Here is a 20,157-nt window from a genome sequence, read left to right as displayed (position 1 = left end):
CTCCATGAGAATGTGTTCGACAGTTACCAATATGTCATCTTCATAGCATTTTACTGTCACTGTAAGCCTGTATGTATAGGCTTTTTATCTTGATAAAAGGCTCCTTTGGCAAATTTTCAAGTACCCTGGTTGCTAATTATGGCAAATACAGCATCATGATAAAGGTCAAGCAATAACATAGGATCACAGTATAACTTTATACAAAACCCTTAAGGTTACAGTACAAACCTTGTAACAGTTGCCCGTTTTTCATCATAAATTTTATGAATTTTTCCAGGAATATTGAAAATGTATTTGAATTCTTTACTATACCGAAATTAAATGTATATGAACATGTAAGTTTTAAGAAAATGCATGAATAAAGTCTGAGGAAGGGTAGAAGTTTTCTCCTATATAAAATAATAGTTTTTAACACACAACTTATATTGAACATGTACCATTACAGTGACAACAAGCTTTAAGGTGTTACATTAGCTACCTTTATATCTGTAATGCTATGTAAGACGACATTGAATATTGGCAGACATTCCAAACCTTAGTGTACTTGTCAGATATAAAGGTGTCACAAGCCAAAGCTCCCGCTGGTTGGTCCATCAACGCTGACAGTTGATGTTACACGAAAACAACTTTCAGTCAGCTTAACTTTGATCAAATGACACTTTTGAAAAGCTCCAATATTTATATTACATTCAACTCAACTAAGTAATCAATAAACACATTTGAACTAATAACTTTAACAGAAGACAACCAAGGAGACCTAATATACCATGCTCATATAGTTCAAGCAGTAATTTTCAAAGGTTGAATGGGAGTTTCTCGAACTGTCAAACATGTTCCATCATTAATCAGGATCACTCAGACTCTTTAAATCAACAAAGCGTTCACAGTAGTCTTCAAGGGTCGATGATTCTTTGTGTACACAAATCAGTTACCATGGTTCAGTGGTGATCACCATTCGTTGATTGACAGAATCTGTGTAGCGAGAATTACAGTGTAAAACATGATTATCAACAGACATATGTCTAAATTAAATTTACTGGCATGACACCTCAACAAACTTCACCGTATAGTTATTGATAATTAAAGATTATAGCTTTCTCTGGAGATATATGCTGGATAGCATTTAAAATGTTAGGACAGTGATCACTTCTATTTCCTGTTGGTTGTCATCCCACCTATCTTCACCCTTTATAAAAAGTGGTACTCATTTCTTAATGCGATCATACCACTGAAAACACTCTTATTTTAGTTAATATATATACTACAGTTTAACTGAGACATGCATTTGCATAAAACATTATTATATGATTGACTTATCTACCCCGACAGGTTTTACTGAAATGTGTTCTCAATCACATCCAATCTCTAATATTTACTGATATATGATGTCAGCTACTTCAAAATCTAAGTATCCACTTCTCCCTATGAAACTTATTTACTGCACACAAGTCTATACAGAACTTTGTGATCAGCACTACCTTTTCCTTTTCTCTTACCCTGGACAGGTGAATTTGCACGTTTACCGGTGTGAGATTTCCTTTTCCCCCCTACCCTGGACAGGTGAATTTGCATGTTTACCGGTGTGAGATTTCCTTGTCTCACCCTAGGGTTGAGACGGGGGGATTCCCCTATTCATAACAATGGTATGACGTCACTTCAACAATGACGTCACATCAACAATCCATGAACGACACGTCAACCCAGAATTTAGCATGTAACGTTGTCATTACATTGTGTATATGATACACATTGGAAGAACAGAGTAAGAGAAAAAGAATCATTCACCCCCTTGGGGGTGAGATAGAGGAATCTAAACCCTCGGGAAAAGATTCTTAAGTTGCTAATCACTCGGCAAAGCCTCGTGTTTGGCAACTTAAGAATCTTCCCCCTCGGGTTGAGATTCCCCTATCTCACCCCCAAGGGGGTGAGAGATTCTATTAGTCTCACCCTTTGGTCGAGACGGGGGGTTCCCCTATTCATAACAATGGTATGATGTCACTTCAACAATACAATGACGTCACGTCAACAATCCATCAACGTCACGTCAACCTTGAATTTAGCCTGTGGCGTTCAATGAGATGAACAGGGTAAGAGAAAAAAGAATCTCTCACCCCCTTATTGGTGATATAGGGGAATCTCAACCCTCGGGGAAAGATTCTTAATTTGCCAAACACTCGGCAAAGCCTTGTGTTTGGCATCTTAAGAATCTCTCCTCGGGTTGAGATTCCCCTATCTCACCCCAAAGGGGGTGAGAGATTCTATTAATGATGCTACAGTAGAAGTCTTCAAGAGAGAGAAAGTATACACCAGTTATCACCAAAAATCCCTTCTGAAACAGTGTAATGTTAACTGCTAGCCAGTAAAACAGAGATCAATGGTTACAGGTGTCTGTTAAAGCTTCTTATTCAGAAAAAAATATTGTTAGTAGCTAGAAAATCCAGGTAATATGAAAATATCAATCTATTTGAAACTATTAACAGTCTCACATCAATTCAAGACCTTGACAGTGCACAGTTTATACATATCCTTTAGTTAAAGAGGAAAGCTAAGGACATATGCTACCTACATGTGACATTGATCCCCCTTTACCTCTAACAGCTAAGGATGTATGGTACCTACATGTGACATTGATCTCACTTTACCTCTAACAGCTAAGGATGTATGGTACCTACATGTGACATTGATCTCCCTTTCCCTCTAACAGCTAAGGATATATGCTCCCTACATGTGACATTGATCCCACTTTACCTCTAACAGCTAACTAAGGGTGTATGCTACCTACATGTGACGTTGATCCCCCTTTACCTCTAACAGATAAGGATATATGCTACCTACATATGACATTGATCTCCCTTTACCTCTAACAGCTAAGGATATATGCTACCTACATGTCACATTGATCCCCCTTTACCTCTAACAGCTAAGGATGTATGCTACCTACATGTGACATTGATCCCCCTTTACCTCTAACAGCTAAGGATATATGCTACCTACATGTGACATTGATCTCCCTTTACCTCTAACAGCTAAGGATATATGCTACCTACATGTGACATTGATAAGTATAAGGAATAATGTATAAGGTAACTCTTATAAAATTAAGGGTAATGTGTAAGGGGTATATACCCTTAACTGTAATACAAATCACTGTAAAATTTTACTCCCATAAAAATCAATGGTAAAGTACGTACACTTGTGGTTTCTAAAACCTTTTTTCGATTTCCTTTCGACCTGTCCGAGTTTGACTTTACGAGTGTTAGACATGAATGACATGGTAGATTTTAGTCTGTAATACAATACCATACTTACCTAGGAAACCACTGTCACCACTGGTCCACTACTTATATGCACACTGAACAATGACATCCATATAGCATTATATAATGCAGGTTTAAGGCTGAACCTCAACGCTGATAAAACCTGTTTTCCAGAAAATATCTTACTGTCCTATTTTATCTGATAACTTCCTCTTACACTGCATGTTATCTAAAGGTTCTAACTTGAATCTAAAGTTTTCTGAAAACTTTTTAACCTTTAACACATATCTCTGGCAGTGAATGCCTTCCTACTCGGAACGTCAGATTGAAATAAACGTATTGGTTGGAGGCCTCCAGATATTATTGTTGTTGTCTAGCTTGAATCTTTGGCGTTTAACCGCTGTGACATTCTGACGGTAATGGGCCACAGTCCCATTACACAATGCCTGATAAGGGTAAAGACTATCTAATAGGACTAACAAATATAATCCATTTAAATAAGGTCCAAAGTAAGGTACTATAGCTACTAGTATTTACATACCAAGCACGGTGTCAAGCTTGCAAGCTAATTGGCTAGAGTATTTGTAGTATTATTTTGACCATTTTCACATTTTCAGTTAAATTTATTCACAGATGTGAATTCTTTGTGCTATCCTCATTTTTTGATAACATAATAATGCATTTTTCCATATTTTTTAAAACATGATTAAGAAATTTCTTTTTGAAAACAAAATGTCAATGCTACTGATTCAAGCTTACAAACCAGAGGATATGATCCCCAGAAGCTTCCTATCATGGGAATACATGGATAAATGGTAGAAAATTGGTAGGGTTTAACAGAATTTTAGTTAGTTCTGTTGAAATTCGTTTCATGCAAATAAATAAGTAAGTCAACACTATGAAATTGTAAATAAGTGGACTATTGAAAATGATTCCAGATGAACCTGTCTGCAAACACTCCAAGTTCGCCCCAAAGTTTTCACTAGTGTTTAAACAGGAGGTGGCAAATTTACTTTATAATTTCACAGGTATTTGGTCATTATTTGTGTCGATTAAATGGATTATATGGCCTGTTTGGCCACTTGAAAATTTACCAAAGTCAATTCTATTCTCTGTTTGCTCACATTTCAGTCTTATTGTCGTAGCAGAGATGTAAGAAAATTGTAGAGTGCAAGAATAAATGCAAGAATAAAAGAATGTTTTTGAACTTTTTACATCAGTTTATACCTTGTGATAATGCCTGTGTGTATGTGCAATTTTCAGAGGGTAAAAGATATTTATAAATAATTATATCACTAACTTGATTACACAGAAAATGACCTCAATGAAATATCTCAGTGGCACCTTATAACAATGAATAAATCAGACTGGCTCTTAACACAGGTATTCAGTGAGAGAGCAAGCACATGCCAGGACAAGCTTTATACAGTGTATGCATGCTGTATTTATCTTCTTAGCAAAGGGCCAATAGTTGTTACAATTTATCATTCTTTAACTGTGGAAAATTTGATGGACTTACTAATAAATTGTGCACAAATGAGACTTTGCTTACTAATAATATTTTTGCCTCAAATACAGTAGTTATCAAGCTTTACAGAAATATGGTGATCAAGGAAAGAAGCGGTATTAATACTTTGATAGAAGCTTGGTTTGAAAATATGATTTTTTGGCAAAAAGGTTAGGAAATTGCTACCTAAACATAACATAACATAATGTAACACTAAAGAAAAATCTGTCTAGATTGGAAACATTGTAAAGCTGTAAGGTCAATTGGAATGTAATTGCCTACAAAGCTCTGATGACCCACACTGACCCTTACAGGCTACTTCGTTCAGCTTGACCAAACTTAACTCATTCACCCCTGAAGACACATTTGAACTCTTCCAATCCAAAGAATTGAACAGTTCATTATGAAATTTCAGGGGTGAATGAGTTAAACCCCATAGTACAACCATATTAATGTACATATTCATATCTATATAGCCTATACTACACATATCAACAGATTAACTTCTAGAAATGTACAACACTAAGTTCCAGATCCATGCGAAAATAGGTATGCATGTCAATCTTTGTACAAACCATTAATGCACTGTATATATATACCTTACAGGTAAAAAACCTAATCAGGACGGCAGGTAAATCCCAAGTTGAAAAGGCAATGAATGAAAATTAATGTTTCATGCATGGGAGAATAAACAGCTTATTAAATTGCTTATACAGCAAATCATTGATTTTTAAAAGACTATACACATGTAATCAAAAATACCATTTTTACTTTGATAAAAATAAAGTACACAAAATATGATTTCAGACTGGAGCAAATATGTTTTCATCAAATAAGTTAAAGGCAATCAATATTTTTCAAAACACAATTTTTCAGAGACGATAATCGCTGAATGTTATCAACAAACTAAAATAAACTGGAGGGAAAAACCTGTACAGGCTTGTAGAAAATCACCCGCACACAGTTAACATGTTATACCCTGTGGTAGTGGTGTATGTAGATACCTCGCTCAAAGTCCTGTTAGATTCCTATCCTGATTGAGTAAATATAATTATTTTAATTGAATAACTGAAACAGTATTGAAAACATGCCTAGGTGTTAAAATTTCTAAGATAAATGTGAATATTCTAAATCCAACCAGTGGGAAACCTTGAATTGAATGAATAGCTAAAAACATTAAAAATTCTACTTATCAAATCAAGTTGACTAATAACTACCGTTGGACATAAGGTATACATGTGATATTTAAATGAACGGTATTGTTTAAGGTGGCTAGTTGAGTCGGTACTAATACGCCATTATCACCAGTGAGTAGTGTATTACTACACGTGTAAACCCTGTACATGTGATATATAGATGTGGGAAAAGGACACATACCAGGGTCAAGGTCAGACTTACTATTGGCGATCCTTCTTTGTCCTTATTTGGACATAGATCAGCAATATTGAGTTACAAAAGACAACAAAATGCAAAACATACATCATGATTACTGTGGTCATGTTGACTGTGTATAATTAGTATACAAATACTCATGTTTCAATCTGATAGCTGATCAAGGGTGGTAAAATACTAATTGTCAATAATTGATAAATGACCAAAGCACGAAGTTTAACAATCAAGTTTGGTCAGCTTACAGCATCAAAAAGCATACTTCGTGTGTGTACTAGTACTGTGTAATGAATATTGTGTTTTACATTAGGAGGTATTTAAGAGGAAACGCAATGAAAGCTAGTCACATCACAACAGGTCGGATCATCACTACAACTACCTGTCTGGTCGTGTACAACTTTCTTTTTTTTAAATGCATATAACAAAGCTAGCACATCATGTTTTGGACGGGACAATTTGACACAGAGCTGAAGGTTTCAAATAATATACATATCAGCAATGATTGCATCACAAAATATTTGGGTATATAGAATGTATATTGTTTATATTGTTTCAATTGTTTACAAATAAACAAACCTACTGAACATATCTAAAACACAGCGTAAAACAGATATGATTCTCACACAGGAACTATACCTAGCAACTAGTGATTTCTGCTGATCTGTCAACAAATCTATCTTATATACATCTCAGCTGTCCAGTACGGTGATGGTAAATGTCCAGGTAAATGTCCAGTACGGTGATGGTAAATGTCCAGTACGGTGATGGTAAATGTCCAGTACAATGATATGTCCAGTACAGTGATGGTAAATGTCCAGTACGGTGATGGTAAATGTCCAGTCCAATGATATGTCCAGTACAGTCATGGTAAATGTCCAGTGCAGTGATATGTCCAGTACAGTCATGGTAAATGTCCAGAACGGTGATGGTAAATGACCAGTACGGTGATGTTAAATGTCCGGTACGGTGATGGGAAATGTCCGGTACGGTGATGGTAAAGGTCCAGTACAATGATATGACCAGTACAGTGATGGAAAATGTCCAGTACGGTTATGGCAAATGTCCAGTACGGTGATGGTAAATGTCCAGTACGGTGATGGTAAGTTGAGCTCCATTCTGTCCCATCCCAGGACAGTACATGTTTGGTAACCTACACAGATATCCTCACAAGGTCAAAGTATCGTAGGAGTCACATATACTGATATAATGATCATAGAAATAGGGGCCACACATACTGGTATAAATTGTCAAAGAAATTAGGGCCTCACATACTGGTATAAAGGGCCAGGTTAACTAAGAAAAAGGTCAAAGAAATATCAGTAGGGGCCACACATACCCATATGGTACTGATATAATTGAAATAGGGGCCAAGCATATTGATACAAGTAAAACAATTTATAACACACAAACAGCTTATTTTTTGGACAATTTCACAATCTTGTGTTGCATGAACATTACACCATTTTTATTTTGAGGATTTCTTTTAAGCGAGTTTCCAATGATTTGTTTTTATAGTTTTGAGTTGTGTTTTTCTAGTATTGGGTGAGATGAGATGAAGTGGAGGTCAATATCATTTTAAACCACATAATCACCAAAAGAAAAGTCTGTGACTGGTATACTTCTTATACAATATCAATCCTGTTTCTTAACATAACATAGTATTTGTATTCTTATTGCAAAGAAGCAGGTGCCCCTTTACTGAGCTATCAGTGTCTATGTGCTATATATAATACAACAGCTATCAAGCTAATTCATTACATCAATAATATTATGCTCGTCTAAAATGCTGTGAAGGCTAAATTTTAGCTAGCTGTCACAATAGACTTGACCAGGCCGATCTTATAAGCTAAGCCCACAATCAGAAATAGGCACTCGACTAGCTTTGAATGATAGCCGCCTAAAACTTGACAATGCCTATCTAAGCTAGCCCCACTATCAGTAAGTGGTCTAATTTTACATGATAGCCACTAAACACTTGACCACTGACCACAAAACTATAAGCCAACATACCATTAACATATCCCTTGATTGGCCAAATGCTGGACTAGGGTTAATCTGGGTTGATGAAACCTCACACTCTGAGCCCTGGCTTTCAATAAAGAACCATGCTTTGTTTATGTCATGAAAATCAAGAGTACACATTTTATTACTATTAAAAAATCTCAGATTAAATGGAAAAACATCTATTTTTATCCTGATTGTAATTACATTCAGGTTTCTATAACGGTGATAATTTCCTGGTAAGTATTTGATAATAAAGCATTGATTTTGTTAAATCTAATCCAGGACCTATCGACAATGTATTGTGGGTTCAATTGTGACTGGAATAAATACATTCCCCAATACATTCTCACTTGACTGTAGAAAGTCGGACAGGTAATTACAATAGGTACAGAGTGTAATTGATTTGGCACGTTCTGTATTTACCTGTACCAAACAGTCTTAAATACCTATTGTTAAAAATTGCGAATTTAATTATAAACACTGCCTCACAATTAAATCACAATTATCTTTGTAAAATCTTGAAGCAATTAAATTATTTATTCAAGTTCAAGTAAATAATTACTTATATTTCAGAGAATAACTGTTAAATCATACTTGTTATCAAGGTAAATAACGTGCTATGCTAGGACGCTCTTAGTACATTAATTTGTAAGTTCAGAAGTATTATAACTCTTAACAGAAGTGCTATACAAATCTGTTATTTAACAGGAGATACTTCTATTTGATTGTCAAGACAAAATAACCTGTCTGCATTTTAAATTGCTTTTAAAAATAAATTGAATGAAATACAAAAATTTCGCACAATTGAAATGCTTAGTTATGTGTAGAGGGATAAATATGTTGATTCTGATAGAGCAAAATTTACTTACAATTTTTCAATCTGTGAAAAAATATTCATAATAAGCAGTCATTTCAAGTTAAAGGTTTGTTTCACTATACAAAAATACTGACATGATGCAATAGCATTTTAACTGTCTTAATGAATTTTAACACTATACATACAAAGTTAGGATAATCAGATCGCCTCACCTTGGAATGTTCACAAGTACCCTTAGAATCATTGTCCAGAAATCCACGTAAAAAACAGTAAGCACAATCTTTCCACAGTGTGTAACTCCCGCCGTTCACTTTCACTTCCATAAATCCGAAATAAAGTGTTTCACATCCATAAAGTTAGAAATAAATCTGAAATATCTGTAGTAAAAACTCCCTTTAGAACCAGGAGGTGACTTATTGCAAAAATAAATCTTTGACGAAGTTCCTTGTATCGGCCGGTACTTATGAGCTGTAAAACGTTTATGTCCTAAGCCTATTTAAATTGGGTAGATGCCAGTCCTAAGTGTTGTAGCGGTATGTAGAACAAAGCTGACCTCTCACACTTCAGCACACGACCTTCCCAGTATTGTGTGCACACAGATACACCTGATTTGCATTTCTCATTCAATTTTCTTCAATAGAATTGATTACCTGTGTCACATTTAAAATGCTTCCATCATAACGTTTCAAATCTATCGTGGAATAATTTTACACAAGCCAGTCGGTGGCGGTGACTACTACGTTATCATGCATGTACGATTGTATATAAGTGTGCTTGCATTATGTCAACGTTTACACAGAAATGAAAACCACTGGTTTACTTATCAATTTCTAAACAAACTCATTGATTTCGATTTCGTCTACGGCAAACACACGCACACATTTGGCAGTTGAACCGATCCCACCCCGTATACTTGTCCCAATAACTTTAGTAGAAGGTAATCTACTGCTGTGAATACCCAGGCTAATACATAACTGATTAAATTTTCATCAGGTGTACACAGGTATTATCATTACATACACAAACGATTTTGTTCCCTTTATTTTACTTGCATGCCAGAAAATTCCAATAACATATTTCTTTCTTTCATTTACACATGAATAACTGTATTGACAAATTTAATTAAATGAAGCATGCATACATATCCATGATTCCATTCAAACTCTCAACCATTTATCTTTTTTATTCATGACTAAATTGTTTACATCATTTTGACCATCAACTGGTTATTGGATTTTTATTACATATAATTCTTTATCAATTCACACCTCAGTGAATAAATTGACCTACTCGATCAAACATTATCTTCACCAAGACAAGTTTTTGGATTTTATCCGCAAGTGCAATAAATATGAAATGAAAATGAAATTATTCATAATCATATAAGAACATTAAATATGAATCGATCATGGTTCAAAAGTCAATCACTTAACACTTCAGAAGAATTTTAACAGCCATTTGGAGTAAGATGTTCTGTACATTTCTGAAGAACAACCCTTTATAATACTCTATGCATTATTTCTGACATCTGTATAACACGAACATGCAGTCACATGTATGACACTTTAGCAATTAAATATTATTAATTGCTATTTTTAGTCAGTAAATGACCCCTACAATAATTCTTCATTCAAAACAAATTTCTCTCTCTTATGTTAAAGGATTACCACAAGCAGTTTTTAATGGACAAGTATTTTGATAAAAGTTTTGAATTTCTAGCTGTAAAAGGCCATTTAGAAATTGAGGTATGTTTGGAGGCCTTGAGTGCTTTTGTTCAAGCTCAAGTGGTATCATGGTTTAGCATTTATACTTAAAAACAATAATGATAAAACAAATCATAACTGTATGATTAATAAAGCATGTGATTGATTCATAACCCTGTCAATATCATCATAGTTTTGCAAAAAGTTTTTTGTTGAGAAATTAATCTCTGCTAATATTTTCATTTTTTTTCATGTTTTACAGTAGTTTTATACATGTATGCTTCAACACTGACAGGGAAATTAACTCTGAGATTTTTCTATAGTATGAGCCATGAACAATCCTTACAAGAAGTAATACTGCAGTGTGTAGGTGGTAACCTGAGTTTCCTCTGGCCTCACCAGACATGTATCTGTCAAAATGTCTAATGTCTGGTGTCAGGGCAAGAGGAAACTCAGGCTAAATAGGTGGGGAAATGTTTGCTGCAGCTAAACTTTCATCTTTTGCATCCTCTGTAATGAGAGCAAATTTATCATGATAGAAAATAAAACTGAATAAAATAATAGCACATTATGTATTGCAAATAAGTAATCACATGTTGATTGGGACATTTTTAAAACACTGGGCGAATTATCAGAATAGGGATTTTACCAGTGAAGGGTCATATCATTACTTGGGGAACCTTTCTATTTATACAGTACCTATTCTCCAATAATTCACATTACCTTGGCTAATTTGCTTATGTCAGAGACAAAAATTAACACACATTTGTTTTTTGAGAGAGACAAAATTAGAGAGAGGACTTAATTGCAGGCACATACCCACCCTGTTCCCAGGACATTTGCCAAAGTTGAGAGGGGGCTTATTTGCAAGAGGGGGCTTATTTGCAAGAGGGGGCTTATTTGCGGTCAAATACGGTACAAGTCTCTCTTCACAAGCTCCTCAAGCTTACTTCAGTCTGATCTCCAAAGTTGTTTTTAGGATTTCACCATGTCAAGGTTGGGGTTTCGGTATTAAGGAATAGTTAATTGCATAATATATGTAAGTGTATTGGCTTTTATTTAACATCTCTAAAATGATCCATGGATTAAATTAAAGTCTTCTATCATTTATTAATACATAAAAGTGATATCAATTTATCATCGAAAAAGCACAACCTAATTACCACAACGTAGCTAGGGTATAAATAAAGAAAAGATTACAGTTGAATTGTCCTTCACCAAGGCTACTTAGTACATTGCAAGAAGACCTTATTGAAAATTCTATCATTATAAAAATCAATCTGTTTTTATAATTAAATATCTGTTGATGAAAACATGTACTCAGAACTCAGCTCTCTACTTCGTGACCGTAGATATAACTAATATGCAGGTATTTCACAGGAATGTGGTGAATCTAAATAGTGGAAAAATCCTTACAGAGATCTTGAATACTGATTGAAATGTAATTAATTTAAACAGATCAAACTTGAATGGTTCTGAAGTATTGAGATCAGCCAGTGAAAATTTCAAGGACTTCCGATAAATTTTCAAAAATACAAAAACAGATACGATAAAGTTGAATAATTGATGAAGATTGGATCAATATATAACATAAATTAGAAACTAGGGGCTATATCGATAGTACTTTCTGTCAGCAAACTCAGTTCAGTCTTACATGAACCCTTATGACTAACAAACTAGGTGCAGATTTTCATTGCTGAAATTGAGAGGTCTTGTGCAATGATTAATCACAAACTTAAATCCATAATTGATCCTGTACACGTACTACCTTAATCATGAACTAACTGTTTTAATTAGATTTGATTCTCATTTCAGGTAGACATAATTACACATCAGCTTAAGGACATATGCTACCCTATGTTATTTAATCTTTGAGTTAGAGTTATCTCCCTTAATTCTTTCTAATTATGGATTAATTCAGAATTACCTAATTGGTATCAAGAGATAAATCCTTGTATATATTTTAGTTGAGTCATCTGTTAGTACATTGGCCATTTAATCATCTAATAATTTAGTAATAAGTAATTGTTATCAGTAGACTCATCCCTGCATAATGCCTACTAAGCTCCTGTGTGGAACTCTTTAAGTCTCTATGTCACACAACTGTAGCATAAGTTCTTAAGCATCCATGTCACAGTAAGGTAGCATATCTCCTTAAGTATCAGTGTCACAGTAAGATAGATAACATACACCTTTAGTCACCACGTCACAGTAAGAATGATAACGTACACCTTAAGTCACCACGTCACAGTAAGATAGATAACATACACCTTAAGTCACCCCGTCACAGTAAGAATGATAGCGTACACCTTAAGTCACCACGTCACAGTAAGGTAGCATACCTCCTTAAGGATCAGTATCACAGTAAGATAGATAACATACACCTTTAGTCACCACGTCACAGTAAGATAGATAACATACACCTTAAGTCCCCACGTCACAGTAAGAATGATAACGTACACCTTAAGTCACCACGTCACAGTAAGATAGATAACATACATCCTTTAGTCACCACGTCACAGTAAGATAGATAACATACACCTTAAGTCACCACGTCACAGTAAGAATGATAACGTACACCTTAAGTCACCACGTCACAGTAAGGTAGCATACCTCCTTAAGTATCAGTATCACAGTAAGATAGATAACATACACATTAAGTCACCACGTCACAGTAAGATAGATAACATACATCCTTTAGTCACCACGTCAAAGTAAGGTAGCATACCTCCTTAATTAACAGTATCATTTCAGCAATCCCTAATTTTCATGGATTTGACAAAATGGTCCATTTCACAGGATCTATTTTTTCCTGGATTTCAGGTCTAGTGGATATTGCACAAAGTGCTACAATTAAGAAGGTTAATGAGTATATTTTGCAGAAAAAGAGTGTCCACAGAAATCACCAAAAAAAGAACCCTGCCAAAAAGACCCCTTACAGTAAAGTGTAGTGGAACTAGACTGGTGCAATCGTCGGTGACAAGAAGCTCAATTGGTTGAGCATCTGTTGAATCCTGGTCTGACAATTGTATTTCTTTTCTCCTGTTACAGTACTAGTGGAGCCTATGATAAACCCTTGTTTCAAGTAATGGTTGAATACATGGCGAGGGGCTACCCGAATCTGGGTTGTAAATAGTGTTGTCTTCAGAGGTGAAGACTTAGAAAAAGGGGAAGGAAGAATGAAGCGGAACTGGACTGGGTCAATCCTCAGCGGCTAAATTGGTAGAGTGTCCGTCTAGAGTTCAGAGGGTCCCGGGTTCAAACCTCAGTCTGGCAGTTGTATTTCACTTCTCCTGTTACAAAAGGTTACCTATGTTTCCAGTAATGGTTGGTTTAGGGGTATGGTAGGTGGATATGCAATTCTTTGTGTAGTAGTTTTATGGTGTCTACATGGATCTCCATCTTAATAAGTTTTTGTTTTACATTCGTTATAAAACATTTGTGTGGTAAGCACCTACATATAATATAAGCAGTGTTTGTGAGAAATAATTTTTAGGACCGCGTTCAACCAAAATCCTCTGGTTTTTATCACAGGATGCATGAAGAACAGTATGGCAGGGACTTTTATTTTGTAATCTGATCAAGTACTTTCTACTTACAGTACATGTACTTAAGCTTTCTCCAAGCTTCTATTCAAAACGTGACCAGAACACATTTTATTAAATTATGGTGATATAAATATTAGATTATGGTAATATTGGTCTGGTATAAATAAAATCATGTACTTAAACCAAGATTCCCATCAAACAGTCTAAGTAGTCTTAGGACTCCAAATCCGAATAAGTCAAAACAAACTTGCAATGTCTCGTCCAGTACACTCTGGTTTACTGAGGCGCCAACAAAAAACACTTTAAAACCACTGAACTTGTTAACTCCACTTAAATGTTATATACTTTTATCTTTCGGTGCCAAACCTCTGTTTTTGAAAATGCCATTTGTCCAAATATTGACTGGGAACTTACAGGAATGGTCAGATTGGTATTGAGTCTATTGACACAGAGTTTTACTGTTAGGGTCAACAACTTCAAGTGCCCGACAAGCGTACCTGTGCCCTAGGGAGTACATGTTAGGGACTGGACTACTGGAGACACTCCCCTCGGAACAGATACTACCTATATGTTATATCTATGAGAAGTCAATCAGTGCCTGAGTGACCGCGACAACCTCAACTGAGTCATTAGGAGTAATGGTGTAATCTCTGGCCAGGTAAAAATCTAACTATTTCCATTTCTCAGTAGTGGGTTTGCATGACACCACAACATTTTAGATTACACCTCTCTGACTTATTGAAGATTTTATACAACAAATTTTCAACCTCAGAACGTTGTAGACCAAAACCTTGGGACCTCACAAAATGTTTGACAGTTTTTAGACATATCCCCTGTCTCACAAAAATTTCAAGCATCAAGTCACCCTTCACTACAGGGGACGTACCTCACAATTTATCAGAAAATAGCTGTTTAACCTCACAGTTTTAAACAAAACATCCCTGACCCCAATCAGTTAAAATCGATAATTCAACACCTTTTTACTCTCATTAGTACATTTAATGAAGCATCTTGACCTTAACCTTCCCCGTACAATATGACAGGTTGCATTGGTGAGGTGTTATTTTCCCGCTGGAGCAGAACAATTAAAGCGAATCATGCACTGCTGAATCGCTGTATCAAAGGGCTGCATACATACAGCAGACGCCTGATGATAGAGGATGTTTTTCATGCTAGGGCAGCCCAGCTGTTACCCGATGTCATATTGGTATTATATTACAATACTTGTTGATCAATCAAATGCATCAGTATTCAGTACTAAACAAAATCCATGATAGCTGCCTGATGGCCATTCTGCTTTTCTGATCAATTCAATATGGAGAACACAACTATTGACCCAGAGGGTCACGCATACTTATTTTAATCATGATCCGTGAAGCAGATCCTGGGAAAATATCAGTTAGAAACTTGATACACAATGCAACCATTTTTACACAATGCAACCATTTTTACACAATGCAACCATTTTTGATCCATCTGAAATAAATGCATGCATAACTATGGACCAATTCAAGTGCATAAAGTTTCATCATAATTCTTAAGTTGTTTTCTAAAAGACAGACTGACTGAACAACAGACCCTCGACCAGGGATGAAAAGCAATATAAACAAAAAATATGATTTTTACTTACATCTTGTAACAGATCTTTGATGGTGGAACTTGATGCGAACGTCACAGCATCATCCTGATCGAAGTCCTCCGTCCTCACCAGATCCTCGGTAGGATCCTTGAGGCTAGATGTTTTGCCTCCAGGGAGGGATGCTATATGAGTGGGAGTCTGGCGTCCTTGTGAACTTGCAGAACTCCTGATGGAATCTCTGATTGCACTGATGTTACTCCGAAGGGACTCTCTCACCAGATTTACTGGACGTACTTTGTTGGCACTCGTAGACTGTCCTTGGAGCACTGTTGATGTCAATGTTGAGACCCCAGGTGTGTTTTGGTGAGGGGTATGAAGTCCCGGTCGATTCAAGGGCCGCTGATTGCTAACATTATACATTGTCTCGTCTTCAATGGAGAGCTTAACGGAATTATTCAAGCTTATTCATCCATGGCACATTCTGTTTAAGAAAAACAATTAAAAAAACAATTAAAATGACTTATCAGTTCTCATGATGACCATCATGAGGAGTGTACAAAGAAGCATTAATAAAATGTCTATTGGGAATTTTATACAACATACATTTGGGACCATGGTTGATATCACTCTACATCTTAATGCTAGCATGGTTAGATATCAATGTTGGGCAAGAATTTAATCAAGCTTTACTGGGCTTGTTCTTGAATAAACCTGACTATGCACATATTTAAATAATAGATCTTTAAATTTTTATTGTGACAAGCATATGAATAGTGGTACCAGAATCATACAGCGAGCCCTTTATCGGCCTTTAACTAATGCACACAATATAACACCATACAAAAATAAACTCACGCCACACAAAAATACAACGGTATACAATACAGCAATAAGAGAATCATTCAACGTTGAACCGTAATGGAAACAACCCTATAAGATCCACCATATTTGTAGTCTGAAGTGTGTACATATTTAAGTTCCTGTTCTCACTTTTTATCAAATGAAACAGAGAAAATATTGATTTGAAGCCTTAATAACAGCACTGCGTGAATACCTGTCGTAGAACTTGTAGTTTTCTGACGAATGTTTGACAATTTTTTCCCGCAAATCCAGTCACCAATCGGATAAAACCAACATTTTTACAACTAACATTTCGGCCCACTCAAGCACGATGACAGTTTGTGTGTTAGTGCAAAATGGTTCAGACAGAAGTAACATAGCTACTGAATAATTCAGGTCCTGTGGCTGACAATATCTGATGACAATAAACAAAATCAATTAGAGTGTTATAGGTGTATATAACATGTACAATCATGTCAGCTCAGGTGGTAATAACAGACTTACTGGATGATTCCGCAATACATAAGGGAATTAAAAGCACTTGTCTTCCAGCATAACATTAGTATTGATCTATGGATGGCATTGCCTGTCTAGATTTTAAGCAAAATAACATGTTGCAAAGCTGGATTTTGCACATACTATAGAACCAAACCAATGTGAATCAATGATCAAGTGTTAAAGGGGTGGAGTAGGGGGTGATAGGCAAATGAAAAGATTTTTCGTAAATAGAAATTTCAGAAACCAGCTAGTGATTGGATTGACTTCCTCTATTTATACCTATTACATGTACATCAAACATGGATCATAGATTTTCTACTTAGCTGCTATTTCGTCAGAGGCATAATCTATTAACTGGTCAAATAATTTGTATATCTACAACGTCCAATAATGATGACATCATTATGATGTCCAACAACATTGACCTTCAATGACCTTACAATATCCGACAACAATCTTCACCTTTGACTAGAGATGTAAAATTCTTCCGGGTTTATACGTCTCTGCTTTGACCTATATTCCGAATCCCCATTTTAGCATCTTTGTGGAAATAATCATATTCTACCTGGAGCAGGCGGGGATCCCGTATTTTGGGTGGGTGTGGGTGGGGGGTAGTACTAATAATAATACCCGGCCTCCTCTGCCCCGGCCGGAGCTCTGACGACGCAATATATAAAAAAAAAATATCTCGTCGTCAGAAAGCTACGTTATCGCAGCTAGGTGGGGGGGAGCCATAGCCCCAGGTCAGGATACAACGGTTGAAGTACAGATGGAGACTTTGGGGATCATGACCCTCAAAGAAGCTCTAGAAAAACTACCGCAAAAGGGACCCATGAGAATTCACCTAGGCCTATATTTTAGTTGGCCTAAAACCTCACGGGACGGGTAGTTACAGATCTATGCCTTTTCTAATAACAGTCCCGGATACGGACAAGCATCGCAAAGCGGGAAAGTTTAAACCTGTCAAAAGGAGATCAGGATTAATCCAGTAAAAAAAGAATCGTTAAGATATTCCTTCAACAACTAAAACTGAAAAGATAGAAGAATTGAAATACGGTAGGGAAATTAAACTCGAAGATAGAGGAAGAAGGTTTGGAGACTTGAAATATGATGCAGGTTGAAGTACAGATGGAGACTTTGGGGGATGACCCTCAAAGAAGCTATTATTGCTGAGAAACAACGACGGCAAAAAATGTGGGAAAGAAAAGTATGAAATGTTTCGTTGTTTCAGACTTAATTGGATATGCTAATGATAAAAGTTGTTAAAGGCAAATGCATTATATGTTTAAAGCCGATGGCTACAAATACCGTGCCCGAACTGGCCGAGTGTAGGTGTGTACGGAATTAACAGACTGTACTGGGAATGAACGTTACTTAAATACCCAATACACATCAACGGACTAATCTCATTGCATGTAGAAGTGTGTGTATATATGTCGGTTTTCTAAATACGAGTTTCAACGAGTAAAATTTGACCCGCCAAATTCTAACACTGTGCCAATACATACACATTTTTGTGTCATTTCGTATATTCTTGACAATACATGTAATACGGTATAAAGTATAGACTTCGGCTATACTGACTGTATATTGTACTTGGTGAAAACAATACCACTACACATCACACGTGAAAATGAAGTTAATACATGTACATGTATATAACATGCAGGAGGTTATTATAGGTTTAGGAACGTGCATGGAGAGGTGAGGAGGGAATAATAATAAAAACGGGTGCGGAAACTCAAACCAGGTGCAATTACCTTTGATTTCAAGACTGTTCGGCACAGGAGTGAAAACTAGTCAGCTCTTACTATGTACATAGACTTCTGACTGGTGGCCAGCATTTAAAACTACCTATATCCGTCTGTGACATTGGTGTCTGACCATTAGGACACGTTCTGACAAGCGATAGTATTATCACTGTTCATTCGTGTCATTTAAATTCGTGTATTTTTAATAGAATATTTAAGTCTCGTTTATACCCTTCATACTGTGTTACGTATTAATAACCAGGAAATACACACGAACCTCCGCTGGTGATCTGTTGACAGACCGCCTGACTAACTTAACACAGAGTATATCAAAATCTGAAATAAGTATGTTTCGTAAAGCTCTCTCTGTTTCAAGCTGATTCAGTTGCACATTTTATGTATAAACACATACGCGAGCTACACATTGTTATATATTTGTATTCCATGACTGAACAGACATCGTTCGATGTTTTAGATTAGCCAGACATTAAGATAACAAGACTTATAGACTATGGATTTTTCCCGATGAGATAACGTAATATCAGTCAACATGTAAGCTAACAAGACTTAAAGACTAGGGATTGTCCCCGAGTAGATAACGTTATATCAGTCAACATGTAAGCTAACAAGACTTAAAGACTATGGATTGTCTCCGAGTAGACAATATAATATCAGTAAGTATGGATTATCATGCAATGTTACTTCACCTGGTCAATTTGGCCTACCATTGACAAGGGACGAACCGTGCCATCATTCTGGACATGTATCCGTCTAAAGAATGCATGGTGTTATAATATTATCTTACTAAGATTAGCTGTGTGACACCACTGCTAGGATATTAGAATCACTAGATACTAGACATGGTCTTGAAATCAACCTTTTAACGGGGAACTAACACGTAAAAATATATCCCGAGAATTAGTTTAAAATATTATTGAGATCGGAGGAGATAATGTAATGATTGTAATGTCTGTCTGTCTGTCTGTTTCACCTCCGTTTCCGCACAACTACTTGAGTTCAAGTGTGACAAATTTTCTCAATATTTTATACAAGTGTTCGCCATTAAATTTCAAAATTTCATATAATACGTCATCACTAAAATTTAAGTCTTAAGTTTAAGGATTTCGTTTAAGATACAGTGTCAAAGTTCGGGTATCTATCACTACGAAACAGCAAAACGGCTTTCTTCACAATATTTCGAGAGAACAGATCACACTCAAACTTCTTACGCTACTTCCTAACCAAACACGTTTGCTTGGTATCG

The 20,157-nt window shown here is 35.9% G+C and overlaps 1 protein-coding gene across 24 annotated transcripts in view; it reads right to left on the bottom strand.

Moving 5' to 3' along the window:
- The window catches only part of LOC110455044 (myosin-9-like), a 101,544-nt gene extending 82,543 nt beyond the window's left edge, over positions 1-19,001 (bottom strand). For 18 of the 24 annotated variants that reach the window (XM_021504940.1, XM_021504950.1, XM_021504952.1 and 15 more), the window contains exons 1-2: positions 18,903-19,001; positions 15,856-16,285 (exon numbers count right to left, since the gene is read on the bottom strand). In XM_021504940.1, the coding sequence (XP_021360615.1) occupies positions 15,856-16,224 (369 nt within the window). In that variant the 5' untranslated portion in view covers positions 16,225-16,285; positions 18,903-19,001. Of the gene's footprint in view, positions 1-3,309; positions 3,533-8,163; positions 8,243-9,186; positions 9,894-15,855; positions 16,286-16,858; positions 16,994-18,902 lie in introns of those variants that run through there. The other 6 variants (XM_021504964.1, XM_021504941.1, XM_021504954.1 and 3 more) reach the window with 6 other exon arrangements.
- Between the last annotated feature and the right edge of the window lie 1,156 nt (positions 19,002-20,157).

This window comes from Mizuhopecten yessoensis, unplaced genomic scaffold (genome assembly GCF_002113885.1).
Source record: "Mizuhopecten yessoensis strain PY_sf001 unplaced genomic scaffold, ASM211388v2 scaffold8123, whole genome shotgun sequence".
Lineage (NCBI taxonomy): Eukaryota > Metazoa > Mollusca > Bivalvia > Pectinida > Pectinidae > Mizuhopecten > Mizuhopecten yessoensis.
Note: the sequence above shows the minus strand (reverse complement) of the source record. Positions and strands in the feature narration are given on the sequence as shown.